The sequence below is a fragment of the Lynx rufus genome, unplaced genomic scaffold (assembly GCF_022079265.1).
Source record: "Lynx rufus isolate CCGP_SWC_20201006 ecotype Redwood Valley unplaced genomic scaffold, mLynRuf1.p SCAF_6, whole genome shotgun sequence".
In the NCBI taxonomy this organism is placed as follows: Eukaryota; Metazoa; Chordata; class Mammalia; order Carnivora; family Felidae; genus Lynx; species Lynx rufus.
This window is the reverse complement of record NW_025814878.1, coordinates 74,487,382-74,508,713: the sequence shown is the minus strand read 5'-3', so window position 1 is coordinate 74,508,713 and position 21,332 is coordinate 74,487,382. Positions and strand designations below refer to the sequence as shown.

The 21,332-nt window shown below is 42.2% G+C and overlaps 1 protein-coding gene across 1 annotated transcript in view; it reads left to right on the top strand.

Moving 5' to 3' along the window:
- The first annotated feature begins 415 nt into the window (after positions 1-415).
- Positions 416-21,332, top strand: part of SH3BGRL2 (SH3 domain binding glutamate rich protein like 2) — a 58,426-nt gene continuing 37,509 nt past the window's right edge. Inside the window, exon 1 of the mRNA XM_047101961.1 lies at positions 416-707. Within this exon, the coding sequence (XP_046957917.1) occupies positions 663-707 (45 nt within the window). The 5' untranslated portion in view covers positions 416-662. The remainder of the gene's footprint in view (positions 708-21,332) is intronic.

Below are 21,332 nucleotides of genomic sequence, written 5' to 3'. Positions count from 1 at the left end.
AGGAGCGCCCAGCCCCACCCCACCGCCCCCACCGCGGCCACCTCCTGAAAGCCCAGCCCGCTCCACCCGCCGCCGCAGGTCGTCTGGGCTTGCCCAGCGCGCTAGCCGCCCTAAGACCATGGGTCTCCGCGGCTCGAACCAGTCTGTCGGGCGGTTCTGCGTGGGGATGCTCCAAATCACTAAACCACAACACAGAACCCAAGCTTGGACTCTGAACCAAGCCCTTTTGCCTAGTTTTCTCTTTCCCCGTTTCGCCAGAATCCTCACCACCCCTCGTCACAGCCTCGTCACAGCCTCGCCCCAGCCTCGGGGTCCTCTGCAGCCACCTGCGCGTGTACGCTATTGTCACGCAGTAAGGAGGGGCTGCGAGGCGCTCAGCCCACCAGGCACTCCAGGGAGAGACCGAAACTACAACTCCCATCACGCCCCACAGCCTGTTCCCTCCTCCTCCTTCCCTCCCCCCTCCTCCCTCGGCCAGCGGCCGGGAGGCTCTGGGCTTTTATCTGCGGACCGGCGGGAGGGAGTCAGGTCCCCCGCGATCTTCCCCGACCCGAGCGATCTGCCCAGCGGCGGCGGCGGCGGCTCTTAGCCGGGTTTTGCCTCCGCGTCCCCGCCAGCCCCGAACCCGCGGGGGCAGACGGTCCGTCCGCGCGTGCGAGAGGATGGTGATCCGCGTGTTCATTGCCTCCTCCTCGGGTTTCGTGGCGGTGAGCACCGTGGGGACTGGCAGAGGGCGGGGGTCGGGTCTGGGGGCTCTTGGGCGCAGAGCGCGGGTCCTGCGGGAGGTGCGCGGCGCACTCCCCTGCGCGTCTCGGTGCGCTGCGCGTCCGGACGCGGGAGCCCGCGCCGGGCAGGTGATCCATCACACTTGCACAACAATGAAAAGGGCGGGGAGCAAAGGTGGGTGGGGGACCCCAGCTCGCCCACAGGCCCACTCAACTCGGCCTGAGAGGGAGACAGCGCAGCGGGGAAAATGGAGTCTGCGGGAAACCCCCACCTCCAGTCGTGTGATTTGGGAATTTGGGGAAGGGGTACTCTGAGAGCTTCGGGGGTCTCGCTTCCCTTCGTGTTAGTTCTTCCCGATGTGGGACCTTCGGCCTGGTTATATTTTATATAACCAGCTTTTATGTAGGCTGCTTGGTTTGCTAACCTAGCTCCTGAATGAAACAAGTTTAAGTAGTAATTGCTCTTCACCCTCCCTTCCTTTCCACCCAGTTCATTAGTTTAAACCTGAGCAAAGAGAACTGTAAACTAGGTTTGTCCTGTCGTGCCAGGGTTTTCTTACTTGTTTTGTCTTTTTTTTTTTTTCCTTAGGATGCTATGAATATTTTCTTTATGTAAATGTGTGTGCTTGGTTTCTTTCCCCTTGTAGTGCAGTGGTCAATTTCATCTTGAGGATGTATAAAGTGTAGTTTCTCTAATTATTTTAAGTTGTGTTTGGTCGATATTTTGGCTTTTTAATTTTTTTAGGAAGAAGTTTTTGGGAAGAAGAGAAAAATAGCTAGATGTCAGACTGTAAAGAAAAAATGCAGTAGTATACTTGATAGAGCTCACTGGGTAATAACACATGTAGCAGGATGTTTTACATGATTATTAAAACTTGGTTTCCTTAGTAAGAGTTAAGCTGTTACGAGGTTCCTTGGTGAGATATATAATCAAAAACATCAAAACTGCAATATTGGTTGCTTAAAATTTGGTCAGTTGTCTGCCCAGCAACAACCAGATTGTCCTAAAATTTGTTTCTGAAGCAGGTGGGATGGAGGATGGAATAAAATATTGTTTGTAAATCCTTATAAACGACGGAGACTTTTTATTTAAAAAGAAAGCAACACTGTAGTACCAAAAAAGACCCCTTTTCATTAGGAATAGATGGGAAACTCCAACTTATCTTTACATGCAGGCATGTGGTGGTCCCCATACTCCTGATAGTTTTGGTATTTCTAGTTATTTGTGGTTGCTTAGTCATTCCTGTCTTTTACAGATTTCTCTACTGAACTATACACTTCATGTGTTTGGAAACCCATATTGTTTTGTGCATAGATTTTGTTTTTCAAATGCACTTCTTCATAAGAATGCTATAGACTTTTTGGTTTCACCACCAACTAGCATGCTCAGTAATTGTTCCAGTAGCATTTTTTGATTATGGAAATGCTGATCTATAGTATTAAGAAGCCTACGTTAGTTTGGACAAGTCAAAGTCAAAACTTCAGGCAGTTACCTGGCTTAGCCTATCAGCAGGTAATATACAAGATAGCTCTGGAATTTTGCATCTCTGTTTCCTCAAATCCATTAACATTTATTGCCTGCCTGCTATGCCCTTTTTTAATTTTATATTTACTGTTATGTGTTTTGTCCATGAAGCTAGATTTAAGAGACCTAAGTTTTAATGCAGAATCTGGCTGGTGGTGTAAGCTTGGATAAGGTGCTTCATCTCTTCCTGAGTTAGAATGAAGGATGGTGATGAATTGCTCAGAATTACATTCTAGCTTTAAATGCTTCGACTTCATCAGTTGGGTAAATGTGGATAAACCCATGTAACAGTGTCTTTTATTTTAAATGCACTTTAAATGCCTCAAAGTGAGTTTATTCTTTTTGTTTTCCTTTTTTAAAATTTTAATGTATTGTCAAATTGGCTAACTGTGTAAAGCGTGCTCTTAGTTTTTGGGGTAGATTCCCGTGGTTCATCGCCGATGTACAACACCCAGTGCTCATCTCAACAAGTGCCCTCCTCAATGCCCGTCACCCATTTTCCCCTCCCCCCACCCCAAAGTGAGTCTGTTCTTTTCCTTTGGTGTTCTACTGGGATGTCTCAGGTCCCCTCACTGCCCCGCCTAGTAGTATGTGTTCTGACATGATTTGATTTGAGCTAGAAGACATAATCTGTTATATATACAGCCCATAAACAGTAATTCTCTATCTCAATGGACCTAACTTTTTTAGGTCTCAGACGATCCTTAGTCATTGAGTAATTCCCAATTATAATATCATCTCCTATATTAATACAGCTTTTTTGTAATTATGTAATATTTATACTTTTGGTGATGATAAGTTTATGCTTCTATGCAAGAATAATGATTTCTAAGAGATAATGAAATTGTTTAGGTTAACTGTTGGCCTGGGGAGGCTAATAGGGCTTATGGCATTAAGCTATATTAAGCTTTGATGGCATAGCCGTAATGTTTTCCTTCCAGCGGTGTTATGTTGACCATTGGCCCTGTTTATTTGGTGACCAACTGTGACTAGCAAGTGCATGGGAGAACAAATAATTTGACTTCCAAGTCAGTTTAGTTCTAGCTGAAGTTTATTAAACCACAAGGAAGGAATGTAACTAGAAGTTGACTTTGCTAAGTGGGTTCCTGTTATTTCCAAAAAGGTTCTCTGCCCCAATCAGCAATAGATTTAAACAATCTATTTAGAAAATATCCTCATCTTGTTCTGACTTCTCTGAATTCTCCAGCGTCAACGCGTAACAGTGGTATTTGTAATAATTAACACCAATGGGTGGTTGCCCTTTTATCCTCCCCAGCTCCAGGTAAAACATGCTTTTTCTAGGAAATAAAAGAGATGCCACATTATTATGCCATGAATACCTAAAAATCAGATTTCATATGCAGGTGATAACGTTGCTGTCATTCATATTGTTGTGAAGGGCATTTAATTAGTCCTAAGAAAACAGTATATTCTAAAAGTGCCATTTTAAAATTTAATTTATTCTGGTTGTGTACCCAAAAGGTGGGGGTGGGGGGGGGGGTCCTGGTAACTTTATTCAGGAAATACATTGATATGGCTTTTTAATTTAAAAATACTGGCATCAGTCAATTATTTTCATTCATTCATTCATTATTTTATTCATTCAACAAGTATTTTCTAAGGGTCTGCTACTTGCCTCTCTCTGTCCTTGGTCTTGTGGGCAATTGGAAGAGAATAGAGGATGTAGTCTTTGTCCTCAAGGAATTTAGGTGGGGACTGGGTGGGGAGATAGGATAGCTAAAACCACCAGTAATAAAGTACAGCCCAAGGACACTTGCCTCTTTCAGAACACATTATCAGAGATAGAAATAATATAGGGGCTGAGGGATACATTGCAGGATGTCAGATAAGGAGGAAATGTGCCAGAAATCATAAAATATGCATGTGGGAGCCTTAGGCAGATGGCAGGGAGAGGAATTGAGTTAGATTTGGAGCCAGGGAGAGAGTGCAGGGTCCACCTTGTTCAGGCTGGAAAGGGAGGAGCTTTTGGTAGAAGAAGGCAGACAGCAGATGTCCCTGTGGACTTCTTTTGAGGACAGGGTAGACTTTAAGTTCCTGCAGGAAGCCCTTGATAACAAACTCTGTAGTGCTGGGCATCTCAGAGACGTCTTCAGTATCTGCAGCTTGTGTGTTGTCCCACGTCTTTTGTCCCCAGGTAACAAGGGGCTCTCTGGCAAGGAGGGACCTCTGGTATGTGATTTTTAATTTTTTTTTTTAACATGTATTCATTTTTGAGACAGGGAGAGACAGAGCATGAATGGGGGGGGGGTCAGAGAGAGGGAGACACAAAATCTGAAACAGGCTCCAGGCTCTGAGCTGTCAGCACAGAGCCTGATGCGGGACTGGAACTCACGGGCTGCAAGATCATGACCTGAGCTGAAGTCGGCCGCTTAACCGACTGAGCCACCCAGGCGCCCCTGGTATGTGATTTAAAAAAAATCTTTACCCCTCTGCTTGTCTTGAGTAAAATGTCTCTAAAAAAGAAATAAAATCTTTCACTCTTCGTTAAAGTTTCTGGGCTCAGTTGTTAGAGCTGGAAGAAAACCTAAAGGAATTTTCTAGTGAAGTCCAACCACCTAAAATCACAGAGAAGGAAATTTGGGCTTGGAAATTCAGTGGCTTATCCTGAGGTCATTTGTGTCACTCAACGCAGATCCAAGGGTTAAACGGAAACTAGGTCTCCTGACTCCTGAATGTATTCATTCTTGTGTTCATTCAGCAATGCATTCATTGATGCATCCATTGACCCTTGAATTCATCAAATAATCATTGAAAACCTACCAAGTACCAGGCTCTGTGTAAGGTGCTGTTAGGTGCTAGGTGTATGTGAAGTCAGAAGAACAGACTTAAACTCTGGCCTCAGGGCCCAAGTCAATGCTCACTTTTCAGCCTCAGAGCCTTGGGATGCAAACCATTTAAACAAGGAGATTAATGCAGGCTTGGGCAGTGTTTCTGAGAAGCTGGGTGAAATGAACAGTATATGCATGGATGTTGGAGAGGGACCATCACTGGGAGCAAAAGATATAAAGAAATTGGAAACAAAGTTGGAAAATACAGCGCTTTGCCCAGGGCTGCCATTATATTTTCAAGTAGGATTGAGAGTGGCGGTGGGGAACACATAGAAACTATGCTCAGAGTTGTTTTGATCTTTGCAGCTGTAGAAGGCATACCCTTTGGTTTGTATGACTTAACAACTTTTAAGCATGCAGTAAGCAGTGAAGCACTGAATGTATTCAGTGAAGCTTTACTGTGAGGAGGCCCCGCAAAGGAGTTCCAAGCAGTTAAAGTCAGGATATGACCATGTAGAACAGCCTAAGACTGGGCAGTAATTCCTAAGTGATTCTAAGCCAGAAGAAGCTAGTGAGGGTAAGCCTGGGCTCATTAGCCTCTTTAACTCATTGAATCCTCAGAGTCACAGGGCAAGATAGTTATTTATTCTCATTTTACAGATGAAGAAGCTGAAGGTAAATGCCCTGATGAGATCATACACACAGTAGATGGTGGGATCCTGAGTTGAACTCCACCTGGCAGGTAGTTCTGAAGTTTCTAGAGCAGTTCTCCCGTGTGGGCACGGTGGCACCCTGGGGCAATGAGAGTACCAGGGATGCCTGACATCCTACAGTGGGCTGGATAGTCCCCCATAAGAACTGCCCATGCAGAATGCCAGGGGTATCCTTGATGAGAAAACAGTGCCAAAGAGCATTGGTGAGTGAGGGTGTGGAGTGAGGTTAGGGAGATGGGAGCATATGAGAAATGACCAGGAGAAGCAGGAATGAGTTGGGGGAGCAAGGACCAGGATGTGATTTAAGGGAAGGTCAGGCTGGGAAGGCAAGTGTGTTAATTTCCTAAGGGCTGCCATTAACAAAGTATCAAAATCAAGGATTTAAACAACAGAAATTTGTCTCCCAGTTCTGGAAGCTAGATCAGGGTATGGGCAGGGGTGCCTCCTTGTTAGGGCTGTGAGGGAAACTGCCCCATGCCTCTCTCCTAACTTCTCATGGTTTGCTGACAATCTCTGACATTCTTTGGCTTGTAGATGTATCTTTTTGGTATCTGCCTTCACATGGTCTCCGTGTGTGTGTGTGTGTGTGTGTGTGTGTGTGTGTGTGTGTCTGTCATGATGTACAACTTTCTCCTTTTTATAAGGACACGTTCATATTGAATAGAGCCTGCCCTAATGACTTCATCTTTATTGATCATTTGCAAAGGTACTGTTTCCAAATAAAGTTACATTCACAGGCACCGGTGGTTAGGATTTCAACATTTTTCAGGGAACACAATTCAACCCATAACAGCATGGAATATGAGTGTTGAAATAGACTAATTAATGGAATTTTCTCCCTTTAATTGGAAAGACTGAAGGCAAATTTCTTGAATCTTCATGTTAGCAGCTGGATGTGGAATTGTATGGAATTGTAGTCATGTGTAAGGTCTCTTGCTAAAAAGGGAGGTTTATCAATATCCCGGATGAAGACCTGACCTCAGGTTTTCTAGTACATTTTACTCTTTCTCAAATTTGATATGTTCCCATTCTACAATAATATTTTAAACTTGGAAATAGAAGTATAATCAAGGGCATGGACTCTTATGAAATTAGGGGCTTTTTATCCATTTGTATTGGAATACTTTCAGAAAACATTTCTATTTATTTGAGGAAATGAAATTTTGACAAATATTTATAATATGAAATTTGAGGTGGTTTCCATATTGTGGGAATTTAAGAACATTTGAGTCTTGTCTTTTGTGTGTTTTTCAGTTTTTTGGTCAAAAACAGAAAAGGAAAGGGGCACCTGTGTGCCTCAGTCAGTTAAGCATCTGACTTCAGCTCAGGTCATGATCTCTTGGTCTGTGGGTTCGAGCCCCATGTCTGGCTCTGTGCCAGCAGCCCAGAGCCTGGATCCTGCTTCAGACTCTGTGTCGCCCTCTTTCTGTACCCCTCCCCTGCAGGTGCTCTCTCTCTTTCTCTCAAAAATAAATAAATAATTAAAAAATAAAAAATAAAAAAACAGGAAAGGAAAACAACTGTAGTGGGGGGGAAAAGCCAGTTCCAAAGAAGCAGTGTGAGATACCAAATTAAGAAATATTTCTTCTTTAGATGTTTTTCATGTTTAATTTATAAAAATGTTGAAATGAATCATGTTCCCCCCCAGTACAGTTAGAAATGGGTGACAGAATAGAAAAGGTCTAGATTCTTAGTGAATGTTTCATTTTTCCCAAAATAGAAATTAGCATGACTATGGATCATTATATATGAAAGTTTAAAATACTTTGTTTTGAAATGCAGATTTAAAAAATGGGAGCAATAAATTATTGCTTTAATTGCTGAATGTCCATTTTTTTTAAAAAGTCACCCTCCAAACTCTAAACTTAAAAGGAGACCCAAATTTTCAGTAGGAGCTGCTTTAGTGGCTGCTACCTTGCTGCAGAGTGAGTTAGAAACGTGTTATTCTCATTTAAATTACATTCCTAGGTACATTATTTTTCTGTGATTAGCTTTGTTACACTGCTACAAAGAAAAAGGACCTAGCTTTCTAAATGAGAAATTTAGTGAAAACAACTTTTTTCCCTGTGAACTGGCAAACGCTTATTAATATTTGAGGGAGATTTTCCACTTCTAATCATATACAGTTGTCTTCTTTGGGTCCTCTTTTTAGTGGTAGTTTAAAAACATGTCATGGAACCTTTCTGTTGAGTGATTGTTTAGACCAGCAATGACCAGTACAGACTGTTGCCTGGCATGGAGGTGGCTAGGGCGGCTGCGAGAGGTGGCGCTTGGGGACTGGGAGCCTTGGAGCGGCTGTAACCCAGCTGTGTGGTCTGAGCCACTGCAGCTTCCCTTCTGTCCTCTTTCAAAAATAGGCTTATCTGAGTTTTATCTGCCAGCACGGACTAATTGCTTAGGAACTATGGCAACTAAAAGTTAGTGTTGTTCTTTCTTTCATGTTTGATTAATTTTTCCAGACTCTAAACAATCAGCCGACCTAGAAAAAGCACCTTCTGGGCTCCTGACTGCTTTGCTGTAGGACTCGAAGCTCTGCTAGATGCTTGCTGCCAGATAGGGGTCCCCCTACCAACAAGCCCAGGTCCTTTTAGGCTGGTGCAGCCCCTGGAAACTAGAACTGGGTCTGGTTCCCTTTGTTACCGTTGACAGCTTATTCATTCCTAAAAGGTACTGAACTCTTTTGGGCTGGGTCAGTGCCTGGAACAACCCCAAAGGGGGTTTCCTGGAACTGACCCCTGAAACTAGAAGGGCAGGGCGCGGTGTACATCAGGGTGTGTCTCTTGTTGTGGGACCCTTGTGGCTCTCTGCCAGCATTGCTTCAGCACTCCTGAAGCCGGAAATGGAATGTTGGCTGGGACTGAGGGCAGAGGGTTTTAGGTGCTTCAGGATGTGCTTCCATATCCTACCAGCGATGACTCAGATCTGGAATTGGATTTTTGTCATCTTGGACCTAGTGGCTTTGGGAGTGGAGGGCTGTGAAGAAGAGAGACCCAATTAAGTGACTTGCTGACAGATCAGTTCAATGGTGTTTGGTAAATGCAAATACAGTTAAAGTCAGCAGACCAATCCTGTATAAAAAACAAAACAAAGCAAAACAAAACAAAAAAAACCCCTAAAGCAACACAACCAATGTAGCTTTTGAGCTTTTTTTGAGTTTGTTTTCTTTTTGGAGTTACACAAGGAGTGGGAGTATGGTCTTCATTCATGGCATTCCTATGTGATTTGAAGCTTACTAGTTCTCTTCTTTCCTAATTATATTCGTTATGATAGTTCCTTGAATGGGAATTGGCCACTCCATCAGCCTGGGTCCCCAGCTGACAGAAGTTTTGGGTTGTGCTGACCTTTTATGGTAAATAAACTACTTACTAGTCAAAGTAACTATTTGGATTGAATATTTGCTGATTTATTTAATTCTGGAGTTAGTTAGCTAATATTCAAGCCAAGCACCTCCTTCTGCCCCATCCAAGGATTAGCTATCATTGGGAGTCAGTATAGTTTCATGGGTAAGGCAGGGCTTAATAAAAAAAAAAAAAAATTAATTAATATAATAAAATAAAAAAATTTTAAATTATAACCTTGGATCTTTAATCATCAAATAATTATATATAGTACATAGTACCTACTAAGCCAAGGATGCATGCTGCTATAATTTTAGAGTATTTACTTATTTTTGATTCTTATTTTTTTATTATTTTTAATTTACATCCAAGTTAGTTAACATATAGTATAATAATGATTTCAGGAATAGAATTTAATGATTCATCACTTACATATAACACCCAGTGCTCATCCCAACAAGTGTCCTCCTTAATGCCCCTTGCCCATTTAGCCCATCCCCCTACCCAACATGCCACCAACAACCCTCAATTTGTTCTCTGTCTTTAGTAAGAGTTTCTTATGGTTTGTCTCCCTCCCTGTTTTTATATTCTTTTTCTTCCCTTCCTTTATGTTCATGTGTTTTGTATCTTAAATTCCACATTTGAGTGAAATATTTGTCTTTCTCTGACTGGCTTATTTCACGTAGCATAATACATTCCAATTCCATCCACGTTGTTGCAAATGGCAAGATTTCATTCTTTTTAATCACTGGTAATATTCCATTGATATATATCACATCTTCTTTATCCATTCATTAGTCAGTAGACATTTGGGCTCTTTACGTACTTTGGCTATTGTCAATAGCACTGCTATAAACATTGGGGTGCATGTGCCTGCCCCTTTGAAATAGCACTCCTGTATCCCAGTAGTGCAATTGCTGGGTCGTAGGGCAGTTCTATTTTTAATTTTTTGAGGAACCTCCATACTGTTTTCCAGAGTGGCTCCACTAGTTTGCATTTCCATAATTTTAGAGTTTTTAGTAAATTTAAATATAAAAGAGTTATAATTTGAGGTCATTCCCCAAACAAATCACCCTATTAGAGTTCTTCTGTAATTTTTGAACATTTTATAGGTACATGGCAGGTTGTGCATAAGTCACTAGAACATATTTATTCATTGCCTACAGAGTGCTTACTACTGTGCAGTTGGTCACTATTTGCTGTACCTAATACATGAATATAGAGTCCTGGTTTGACTTAAGTCTTCCTATACTTAGCAAGTAGATCTTATCTCAACTGACAGCTTTGACTGATGGATGGTGGCTGCCTGGAGAGCTGGGAGAGGGGTTTTGGAGCTTTGTCTGGGATCAGCTGGAAAACAGTGTGATTGATTGTTGATGTCTGATCTGGCACCAGAGGAGGGAGGACCAGGGCTTATGCCACGTATTTGCCAGTGCTATCTTCGGCTCTTCCATGCATAACTGAATGGAGAGTGTTTTGAGTCTGTGAGTAAAAGGGAAAAGAAATATGAGACACCAAGTTGAATTGATGGATAGATAATATTCTCTGCAAACATCTCACCCCAAATCTAGGGGGAGGGTGGTAGAGAAGGGCCAGGATCTCTCCGTTTAATAAAAGTAAGTGAAGACAGTGATTATCATGACTGTGAAACTGAACACTGAATCTTGATGCTAGTGAAATGTTTGTGGGGAGCTTCCCTCTGTGGCAGATGGGCAGGTAGGTGGCGGTAAAAGAGGTGGGGGGGGTTTGTGAGAACAGTTGGTGGAGACAGAAAGGGAGAAAGACACTGGATAGGTGGACCCTTAGATATGCCTGTCCACCTTGCTGAGCCTTGGAGCACTGGAAGGTCAGGTGAACACGTTAGTGTTTACCTGTGCCCAGAATGTGGTAGGATTTTTCCTACAGGTAATTTAATCCTTATAATGGCCCTACAAACTGTGTTTACTATACCCATTTTTCAGCTGAGAATATTGAGGGCGATTAACATGCCTAGGATCCTTTGGTTCAGTGAATCCAGATTTGAACCCCTCCCTGTCATAAGAGTTTTTGTCCAGTACTTTTATCCCACATTACCCACAAGAAAAGCGCTTGCTTGGAGGCCACTGAGAACCTGTGCCTTGGACACCCAGAAACAGGCTAGGATAACGGTGCGTAAGCTCAAGCTAAAGAAAGGGGAAAGGGCAGGACTGCTAAGGAGCAGTTCCAGGGGTACCCACTCAGCTGTTGAGCAGGTAAATGTAGCCATAGTGTCCTCGGCACGTGAAAGCAATGGCTTTGCTTCTGCAGAGACTGATAAAAGCTATAAGGAATATAGGGGCGCCTGGGTGGCTCAGTCAGTTGGGCGTCTGACTTCGGCTCAGGTCATGATCTCACCGTCCATGGGTTCAAGCCCCACATTGGGCTCTGTGCAGACAGCTTGGAGCCTGGAACCTGCTTCGGATTCTGTGTCTCCCTCTCTCTCTGCCCCTCCCCCACTCAAGCTCTGTCTCTGTCTCTCTCAAAAATAAATAAATATTAAAAAAAAAGATATAAGGAATATGGTTGGAATGGAAAGCTAATATTTCATAATTAAAAAATTTTTTTGAATGTTTATTTTTGAGAGAGAGAGAGACAGAGCATGAGCGGGGGAGGGGTAGAGAGAGAGAGAAACACCAGAATCCGAAGCAGGCTCCAGGGTCTGAGCTGTTCAGCACAGAGCTCGACACGGAGCCCAAACTCACAAGCCGTGAGATCATGACCTGAGCCGATGTCAGACTCTCAATCGACTGAGCCACCCAGGCACCCCCATAATAATTTTAATAGTAACAAGAACAACAACTACCATTCACACCATGTGCAGGAAGTACTCAAGGCTTTATGTTTGTTAATTTGTATTCCTCAAAGTAACTTGGTATTGGTAGCCATTCATATTCATCCCCTAGCCCCCTTCACTCTCTCTAGTAGAATAGGAAACTGAAGCTCAGAAATTTCAAATAACTTGCCTTGTCATAGAATCCAGAAAGTCCAGACACTAGATTTGTGCCATCCATTTTCCTAATGGTCATGTCCCAGAGGAAGGAGTCAGAGGTTAAAGAGAAATTGGAACAGACAGTGCTCCGAAGACACAGTTGAATATTTCACTGAATGTCCTGAAACCAACTGCATGATTTACCTCAAATGCAGTTCTCTTGCTTTGTGTGATTGAGTTGAGCTGACTTGATGTGTTGAGCTGGAGGGAGCAGGATGGGTGGGAAGGTAATGGGCTGATGTGGGAGAAGGAAAGGTTGGCCGGGATGGGGTCGAGGGCAGAGATATTTAATCTCTTGGGACCTTTTGGGCAACATGAGATCTACTGGAACAAATGGTGGTGGTGCAAGTGTGTGCTCTCATTCTTTCTGCTTGGGATTCTCGGTTCTTGGGAGACATTTTCTCCACAGGCTGATCATTCCTTGTTTTCTTCCCTGTAAATAATTGGGTGGAAAGAATTTATCAGTATATTGCAGCCTACGGTCGGAGTTCAAGGCAAAGAGTGGGTAGAAAGCAGGAGGCCAAAGGCAGGGCTGTTGGTGGTTATAGGGGAGGGAAGGAGGGCCTGTGGGGATGCAGTCACCATGCATGGGAAGGCAGGAGGGGCCCACGGGAGTGGGAGTACATTCATACACCTCATCTGCCCAGTTTAATAATTCTAATCTTTGTGCTTTGCTTATTATCAGCCATCCCTCTTTCTAAGATCAGATTCTGTACATGCAGTTTACTGAGGGAACCTCATAAGCATAGTTGGTAGAAGAAATTTGTGTGATACAAGCAAGATGATAAGTGGTAAGAATGTGAATTTTAGAAGTAGAAAGACCTGGGTTCAGATAACGGCTCCTAAGTGGCAAAGTGGCTTAGCAGGTCTTTTAACTTCTCTGGATCTCAGTATCCCCACTTGTAAAGTTGTCGGAGCTTAATGACCAGGCAGCCGTTAATAATATTATGGATTTCATTTACATTTAAGTCTATAGTAATTCTCTGGTCTTTTGTGAGTCTTCAACTCTGAATAAGCTATTAAGATTTAATTAAGGAAAAAGATTATTGTTATAGTTAGACAATAGGTTCTGAGTTAGATGGAACACATCTGTAGGAAGACCTGAAACTGACATTGTTTATTAGGGTTAGTGTAGGCTAGAGGTCACAGTCTAGTTGCAGAGGCTAGAACCCCTTCTTTTTTGAGTTAACACAGTATTTTAAAGTGGTTTTGAGCCAAAGATTTTAAATACTGGGTGATGTCTTTCTTCCACATACACAATCTAGAATTCCTACTCTTCTTGAGACATCTGAAGATTTCTTCACCTATTGCCTCACTCCATCATGGCATGGATCCATCAAAGTTGCCCCTTCATCATGACGTGCCCTTGGGGTTCTCCACACCCCCTACCATTCTCCCTCTCCTCCCAACTCTGAGCCATTTGTTATTGAGCTTGTGCTGTTCTTTTGCCTGTAGTAGGAAGTATTTTTTGGCATGTATGTTTATCAAAAGTGGGAAACCACAAGATTATATTGAGAGGGTTATTTGTTTCATGAAGAATGGAAGTCAGTGAAAGGTTTTTGTTTTTGCTTTCTTTTTTTTTTTTCTTTTGTGGAAAAAAGGAAATAATAGTCCTAAATGGTTATTTGGTGCTTGTTGACTTTATTCCTTTATGTTGACTACCTGACTACTGTGGCATTTGAATGTTTGACTCTATGTAACCTAATTATTCCAGGAAGTAAAAAGTGTCTATTTCCTGTCTGTACTTGGTGATGACCTCTCAGTCACTCTAATCTCAGAACTGCTGCTTGAAGTCATTAATCTCTAGGACAGAACTTCCTGGAAAAGCTTAAAAATGAAGTTGATCACACCCTATGCCATGTTTTATCACCGGTGTCCCTGTTGACATTTAGGTCTAGGTAATTCTTTATTGTGGGGTCATCCTGTGCCTTGCAGACACAGAACAGCATGCCTGGTCTCTACCCGCTGGGTGCTAGGAGTATCCTCTATCTGCAGTTGTGACAATGAAAAATGTCTCCATGTATTCCCAAATATCTCCTGGGGGCAAAATCATACCTGGTTGAGAACCTCTGCTCTAATCTATAGTAGCAGAGAGGAAATGCTTACAAAGAGAAGACTCACATTGCTTTAAAACTAGAAGGAACTGAAGAGGTCATTTCATTCATCTTTCTCTTCTGATGTGGTATGAGCCATTAAATTACTTGTTCAAGTCTCCACTGCTTGTCCTAATATTTCTAGACCAGTGCAACATGGACCTAGAATACTGCACTGGGAGTTGGGAGACTGAATCTGGTTCTGGTGATGGCATGTTTGTTTGTTTGTTTGTTTGTTTTATATAGTTGTGTGTGTTTTTGTTTTTTGTTTTTTTGTTTTTGTGAGCTCTGTGTCCAACATGGAGCTTGAACTCACAACCCCGAGGTCAAGAATCACATGCTCTACCGACTGAGCCAGCCAGGTTTCTTTTTTTTTTTTTTCTTTTTTTTACCCCCCCCCCCCCCCAGTGATGCCATTTAATCAGCTTTGTGTTTTTAGACAAGAAACTTAGCTTCTCTGGGCTTCAGGTTTCTCATCAGGCTGTTATTGTTGTTTTTAATTGAGATATAATTCACATACCATAAAATTCACCCTTTTCAATTCTACGTTTCAGTGGGTTTTAGTATATTTCCTATGTTATCACCACTGTCTAATTCCAGAACCTTTCCTCACCCCAGAAAGAAACCCATGACCATTAGCAGTCACTCCATTCCTTCCTTCCCCCAGCCCCTGGCAGCTGCTAATCTCCTTTCTGTCTCTGTGGATTTTCTTATTATGGACATTTCATATAAATGGAATCTCACAATATGTTGCCTTTTATGCCTAGCTTCTTTCACTTAATGTTTTCAAAGTCCATGTATGTCATACTATGTATCAATACTTCATTTCCTTTTATGGCTGAATAATATTCCATTGTCTGAATATACCACATTTTGTTCATTCATTCATCAGTTGATGGACATTTGGGTTGTTTCCACTTTTGGCCTATTATGAATAATGCTGCTGTGAACATTTGTGTAATCATGTTTTTAATTCTGTTGGACATATACCTAGGAGAAGAATTGGTGGTTCATATGGTAACTCTATGTTTAACCTTGTGAGGAATTGCAAAGCTGTTTTCCCAAGTAGCTATTCATCTTGTATTCCTACTAGCAATGTATGAGGGTTCCAGTTTCTCTGCATCCTCACCGACACTTGTTATTGTCTGCATTTTTTATTATAACCATTTTAGTGGGTGTGTGGTGTTATCTCAGTGTGGTTTTGATTTGCATCTCTCTAATAACTAATGTTGATAGTTATTAAGAACTGGTTTAGATCCTTCTGTTGAAGAGCTCTTCTAGCTTTGAATTTTTAATTTTTTCTTGTATTCCACATATGAACCAATATGAATTATATGGAATTGAGCCTTTAAGGATATATATTTTAGAAATTAATTTGGTTAATCAGTTCCCATATATTTATGAGTACCTTATATTGCACAGTGTTTGATCATATTCAGGATGCAGAATGAGTATATGGCATGGTCCTTTCCCATCCCAGATAACAACTAATCTGACTGGGGAGATAAGATGGACATGGAAAACAGGGGCAACACAGAGTCATATGGAATATAATGCTGAAATTATCTATCTTGTAGGTAAGTCTCAAGGGCAGGTATATTTATTTGGATGAGGACAAAGAAAGTCATATCAGTGCTAGACAGAAAAATGGCATCTTCTTTTGAGCTGGGAAGGTGGCTGTTTTTAAGATTCTAGAAAATTTCACTTAAATAAAAAGAAATAAAATTCATTTATTTTTATTCACTAAAATAAAATTTCACTTAAATAAAGTGGAAAACTAAGTTTTTTTCCCCTAAAATATTTTGTATAAGCTTGTGAACTGGAATAGATGTTACCCTCTCTGTTCTTTTTTGTCAAAAGAGTGAATTTGATTTGTATATCTGTGCTGCCCTTTGTTTTAGACTAGATGACTCCTTTTCCACCTGTATGTATTTCCTATAGTGTGAGATCAAGACAAACGGAAGCACTGTACTTAATTCCACAGAACTGTTTTATTAGCAAGCTTGGTTTTAAGAAATAATTAACAGGGGTGAGATGATTAATAATTCACTTTTTGAATTCCTTTTCCATTAAAGGGGAGAAATAGGCTTCATCCTTTTAACAAGATTAAGTCTGTGTGTTAGGTGCAGAGAGCTTCTAAAAATCTTCTTGGCTCCTTTCAGCTTACAGCTTTAAGGCTTAGCTTTTTGGCCTGGTGTTTTGGGCCCTCTGTGATGTGATTCTCACCTACCTTTGCAGCATTTTCTCTCTCTGTTCCTTTGACTACTATATAAATACACTAGGCTTTTTTACCTTCTGCCTTCTGTGCCTTTTTTCATAACATTTGCTCTGCCTGTGCTCACCCTGCATTGTGACCAGATCCCCCTCCTTTCTTTGAAGCCCTCCCATTTCCCCGTGAAGTCTTCCCCTGGCCTCCCTTTCTCCTCCCTCCAGTTTGGCTGTAGAAGCAGCCCTCCACGGTGCAGCCTGTGGAACTGCTGTCCTGGGGCCTCAACACGTTCCCACCCTTGGTTAGAATTATCTTGTACCCAGGTTCTTTGAACTACAAGTTCTAAGTTCTTGGAGGTCAGGGCTGTTCTATTCATCTTTTTATACCTCAATGGTTTCCTATTAGAAAACTTGGCATGTAGCATTTATTGAATGAATGAAAAAGAAATATTGTTTCTGTAGCTTCTGCATCAAATATCAAGCTTATCAAGAGTTCAGGACCATGTGGGAGTGGGATTGGTATGGAACATGTACTTGGAAGTCTGCTTTGGAAAACAAAAGGCTGTGAGGGACAGGGTTTATAGGTTTCTCCCGCTCTCCCAAAGTAGAGCATTCCTATGAAATTTTTCATAAGCTGAAATGGCATACAGCGAAGAAGCAATTAATTAATTACCATTAAGTTATGTGAAAAAACTTTGAGTGTTCCCAAACCCTAAAAAGTAACCTCTCTTAGGCTTTTTTGATACCTTATGACACATCTTGCTAACAGATGCACAAAATAAATAGAGATTAAAGCACAGATGCTCACGGTTCAAAGCTGTGGCGGCCTGATGCTGAGCTGTTGAGTGTATGTAGTTCCGGGGAAGGAGCTTGGGGGTGCTGGTCTCGCTGCTGGGGTGCCTTCTGCTTCTGTAAAGGCTTCCTGCAAAACAACTGCTGAATGCTGTTTTCGCCTTTTGCCTTTTTCATAAAGGTGAAAATCGTCTTTGGATTCCTTTCAGTTAGTGAAAAGAGGTACTAATGTAGGTCTTTCATAGAAGTGAAGTGGCATAGTGTGAACTTTCAAAAACTGGGGATACCTGTATTTCACTGCTTCTTAAATATGTGGCATGAAGAATCGATGTTATTAGAGATAATTTTATTATAGTATTACTTCCCTTATGCACGTATCAGAATTCTAGAACCCCCATGTGGAATGAAGCTGGAGCCCTGGCAGGAAGCAGAGGGGCCTCTTCCACATACTCTGGGGCTGGGGCTGGGCTGTGGGCCCCGGGGTCTGCCCTTCAGAGCCTCACCTCAGACAAGTGAGTGACAGAGGCCACAGCAGTGTTCTCAGCTCCATTGAGGAGTCACCAAGGGAAGCTCTGAGAAGTGACAGCTGCCTCCTGGAGGCAGAACTGGAGAATTCCAGAAGCATAGTTGCAGGCTCTAGTTGGTATAGAGTAAAATAACACTTTTACACATAAGTGGGCCCTGAGAATGTCAGTGCACCACATCAAAGTACGAAAAATGGATTATAATGATGATTCTTCATCCAGAACAGATTAAATCAGGTTTGGCATGTTTTGCTTTGATGTATTCTGCTAAACAATGCAGGAACCCATGTGGTGCCTTTTAGAAAGATTTCTAAACTAAAAATAGTTTAAAATAAAGCCAAAATTAATTTGTGTTTGAAGGGATGAGCTTTCAATTATCCAGAAAACCACAGTCTCTAATTCCAGGAGAAAGTAGCTTATTTGCTCCTACCTCTGTCCCCTTGTTGCCCCCATCTTTTGCCTTCCATTTCCTTTCTCTCTACCTTCCCAAAGAATACCCACCTGGAGGCTCCTTCCCCCTATCATCCTAGGAGCCATTTAATTTATAGTCCTTTTTATTGTTTGTTATTTATTTTATTTTTTAAGTCTTTTTAAATTTGTTTTTTAATGTTTATCTGAGAGAGAACATGCGTGCGTGAACAAGTGGGGGAGGGGCAGAGAGAGAGGGAGACAGAGAGTCCGACACAGGCTCCAGGCTCTGAGCTGTCAGCACAGAGCCGGACGCAGGGCTCCAACTCACGAACTGTGAGATCATGACCTGAGCTGAAGTTGGACGCTGAACCGACTGAGCCACCCAGGCGCCCCGTGTATTCCTCCTTTTTAGATTTCTGATACTGGGCTTTTGTTCTGTGCATACGTATCCCTGAGCTTCATGGCCTTGCCCCCTACATTTCCCACATAGTACTGCCCTGGCTCTTTAGGCACCCCTCCATGACTGCCAGTTTTGTATGAAAGTTAGTTATTAACAAGCCCTATCTTCCTCCACCCCCCCCCCCATTAGACTATGCACTGCAGCAAATTAGAGACCTGGTTTTGTCACCTATATTCCTTTAGTTCCTAGGGCAGCCTAGCACATTGCAAGGTCTCCACAAGGTCTCATAAACATCTGTGAGTTAACAAAGACTCTTTTACCTTTTAAGGAGACTTTGGTTTTTCTTTTTTCTGGCTCTCTGTGGATGGCGCGCTCCTTCTCTGTTTCTCCCCCACCCCCCAAGATTCTCTTTCTCTCTTATTCTCCTTTGTTAATTTCACCACTTACTCTCTTGAGTCAAGATGGAATGGAGAATTACATGGCTGAAGATACAGAGAAATTTGAGGTGGAAACACCACAATTTGGAAGTACTCTTTAAGACTTCATCTTACCTGATGCAGGACTTAGGGTCATCTGTGGGAAAGGTGCATGCCTGTGGAGATCTGAGAAAGCTATAAGAGCTCCCAGTGGCAGTTGTGTGGGACTGAAACTGAATCAAATGTGTGGCTGAAGCTAGATGGTTGGAGTTTTTAGCAGAAATGGCACATAGCTTTCCTCGGTAGCCCAAAGAGGGAGGATTGAGCTGATGACATGGTCAACCCAACATAGGACAGGTGCACAGAATGTAGGTAAGAGCATCCAGACTTTCTCATAGAGGTATGAGTTTGTGCCTACAAAGGAAATGTGGACTAATTATATGATGCCGTATAAAATGTAATTGTGAAAACGATCTGGTGTCCCCCAAATTGCTTTTCAAACCTAAGTGGCAGTAGTTTCTTGATCATCTCTTAGGATCACTTTCTACACAATTGAGGATTAACTGATGTGGAAACAAGAATAACATATCCAAAAACACAGTGTGGGGGCACCTGGGTGGCTCAGTCGGTTAAGCGTCTGACTTCAGGTCATGATCTCGTGGTTCATGAGTTCGAGCCCCACCTTAGGCTCTGTGCTGACAGCTCAGAGCCTGGAGCCTGCTTCTGATTCTGTGTCTCCCTCTTTCTCTGCCCCTCCCCTACTTGTGCGTGCACGCTCTCTCTCTCTCTCTCTCTCTCAAAACTAAATAAAAACATTAAAAAAAACAACAACACAGTGTGTATGGAGTAGTATCTCCGGCCATCGATAACAGCATGGCTTTTGGCTGAAGGCCGGTGATTCTTGCCTGTGGAAAATACTGTCCTCAGCAGGATTTCCTCCTTACTACAGAGGATTTTGACTATTATAGCAAGTTTTGCTAGACTAGCTCTTCTATGTAGTATCCTCTAATTAATAGGAGGCACGTGTATGAGCAATTGTGTGTAATTTTTATAGATAGTCTTATAAAATAGTGGCATTCTGAATTCATATTTTATACTTGACTGACTTTTTTCTTTAAGGAACTAAACATGTAATCTTGATAGAGAATGTAAAAACAATAAAATCAAACCAACCACATCTTTCATTCCATTTGATAATGTTTTATTATGGCCTCACCTTGCTAAGTAATACAAGTTTTTTTTTTCTAATTTTTTAATGTGTATTTATTTTTGACAGACAGAGAAAGACAGCATGAGACAGGGAGGGGTAGAGAAAGAGAGGGAGATGCAGAATCCGAAGCAGGCTCCAGGCTTTGAACTGTCGCACAGACAGAGAGCCCAGTGTAGGGCTCAAACCCACAAACCGCGAGATCATGACCTGAGCCGAAGTCAGACGCTTAACCGACTGATCCACGCAGGAACCCCCACAATCTGTTTTGACAAGCGCTCCAGGTGATCTAGATGTACCTATGGGTCGAGAGCCATTGCTGCGGGGGGAGGGAGGAGGGGCATGAGGCCAGAGAGGTGGGCCTTGTGGGCCTGGGCATGGAAGTTTCCTTTCATCTCAAGGTTAATGGGAAGTTACTGAGAGGTTTTTAAACAGAGATATGAAACCATTAGGTTTATACTTTAATAAAAATACTAGCTTCTTTGTGAAAAGCGGTTTGGCTAAGGAAATCTGGCTACGAGAAGACACAGGAAGCTGTAGATGAGAGACGATGACTTGGTATGAGCTAGTAGGAGTGAAAATGGAGAAGTGTGGATGGGTTCAAGAAAAAATTTGAAAGAAGAAAGGCCATGACTTGATTAATTGCATCATCAGGGAGAATCAAAGATGAAGTCCAGGTTTCTGTGTTGGGCAGGTAAGTGGGTAGTGGTACCATCACTAAGATCTTCTGAATTTTCTGGTTTTCTGAAATGTGAGTAAATCTTAAGCACCCAGTCCTCCCCTTAGAATCTGTTCTTTCCCACAAGCCCCAGAGACAACATATCAGATGATATTTGAGTATATGCTATGTGGATAATTCTCTTGGGAGATGTGCTACACACAGCTAATACCGTAAGTGACATCAATATGTGTTAATATGTGTGTAGCTCTACAAAAAGTATAAAATGTCTGAGAAGGTAGAAAATAAAGATGTAAGCAAGGTGTTTGGACTCAGATGTGTGTAAAAGTCTTGCCAAACAAGGTAAACTTGCCTAATTTAGGGAAAAGAGATGGTAAGAGAAGAGATTACAGGCTGTATTCAGTTCTCAAAGGGTCTAGGGTGTGAGCTGAGGTTCTCTGGCTGGAAGGCATCATGTGTGATCCAGTATACTTCAAGATTCCAGGATTCTGAAGGTGAGAGGCCT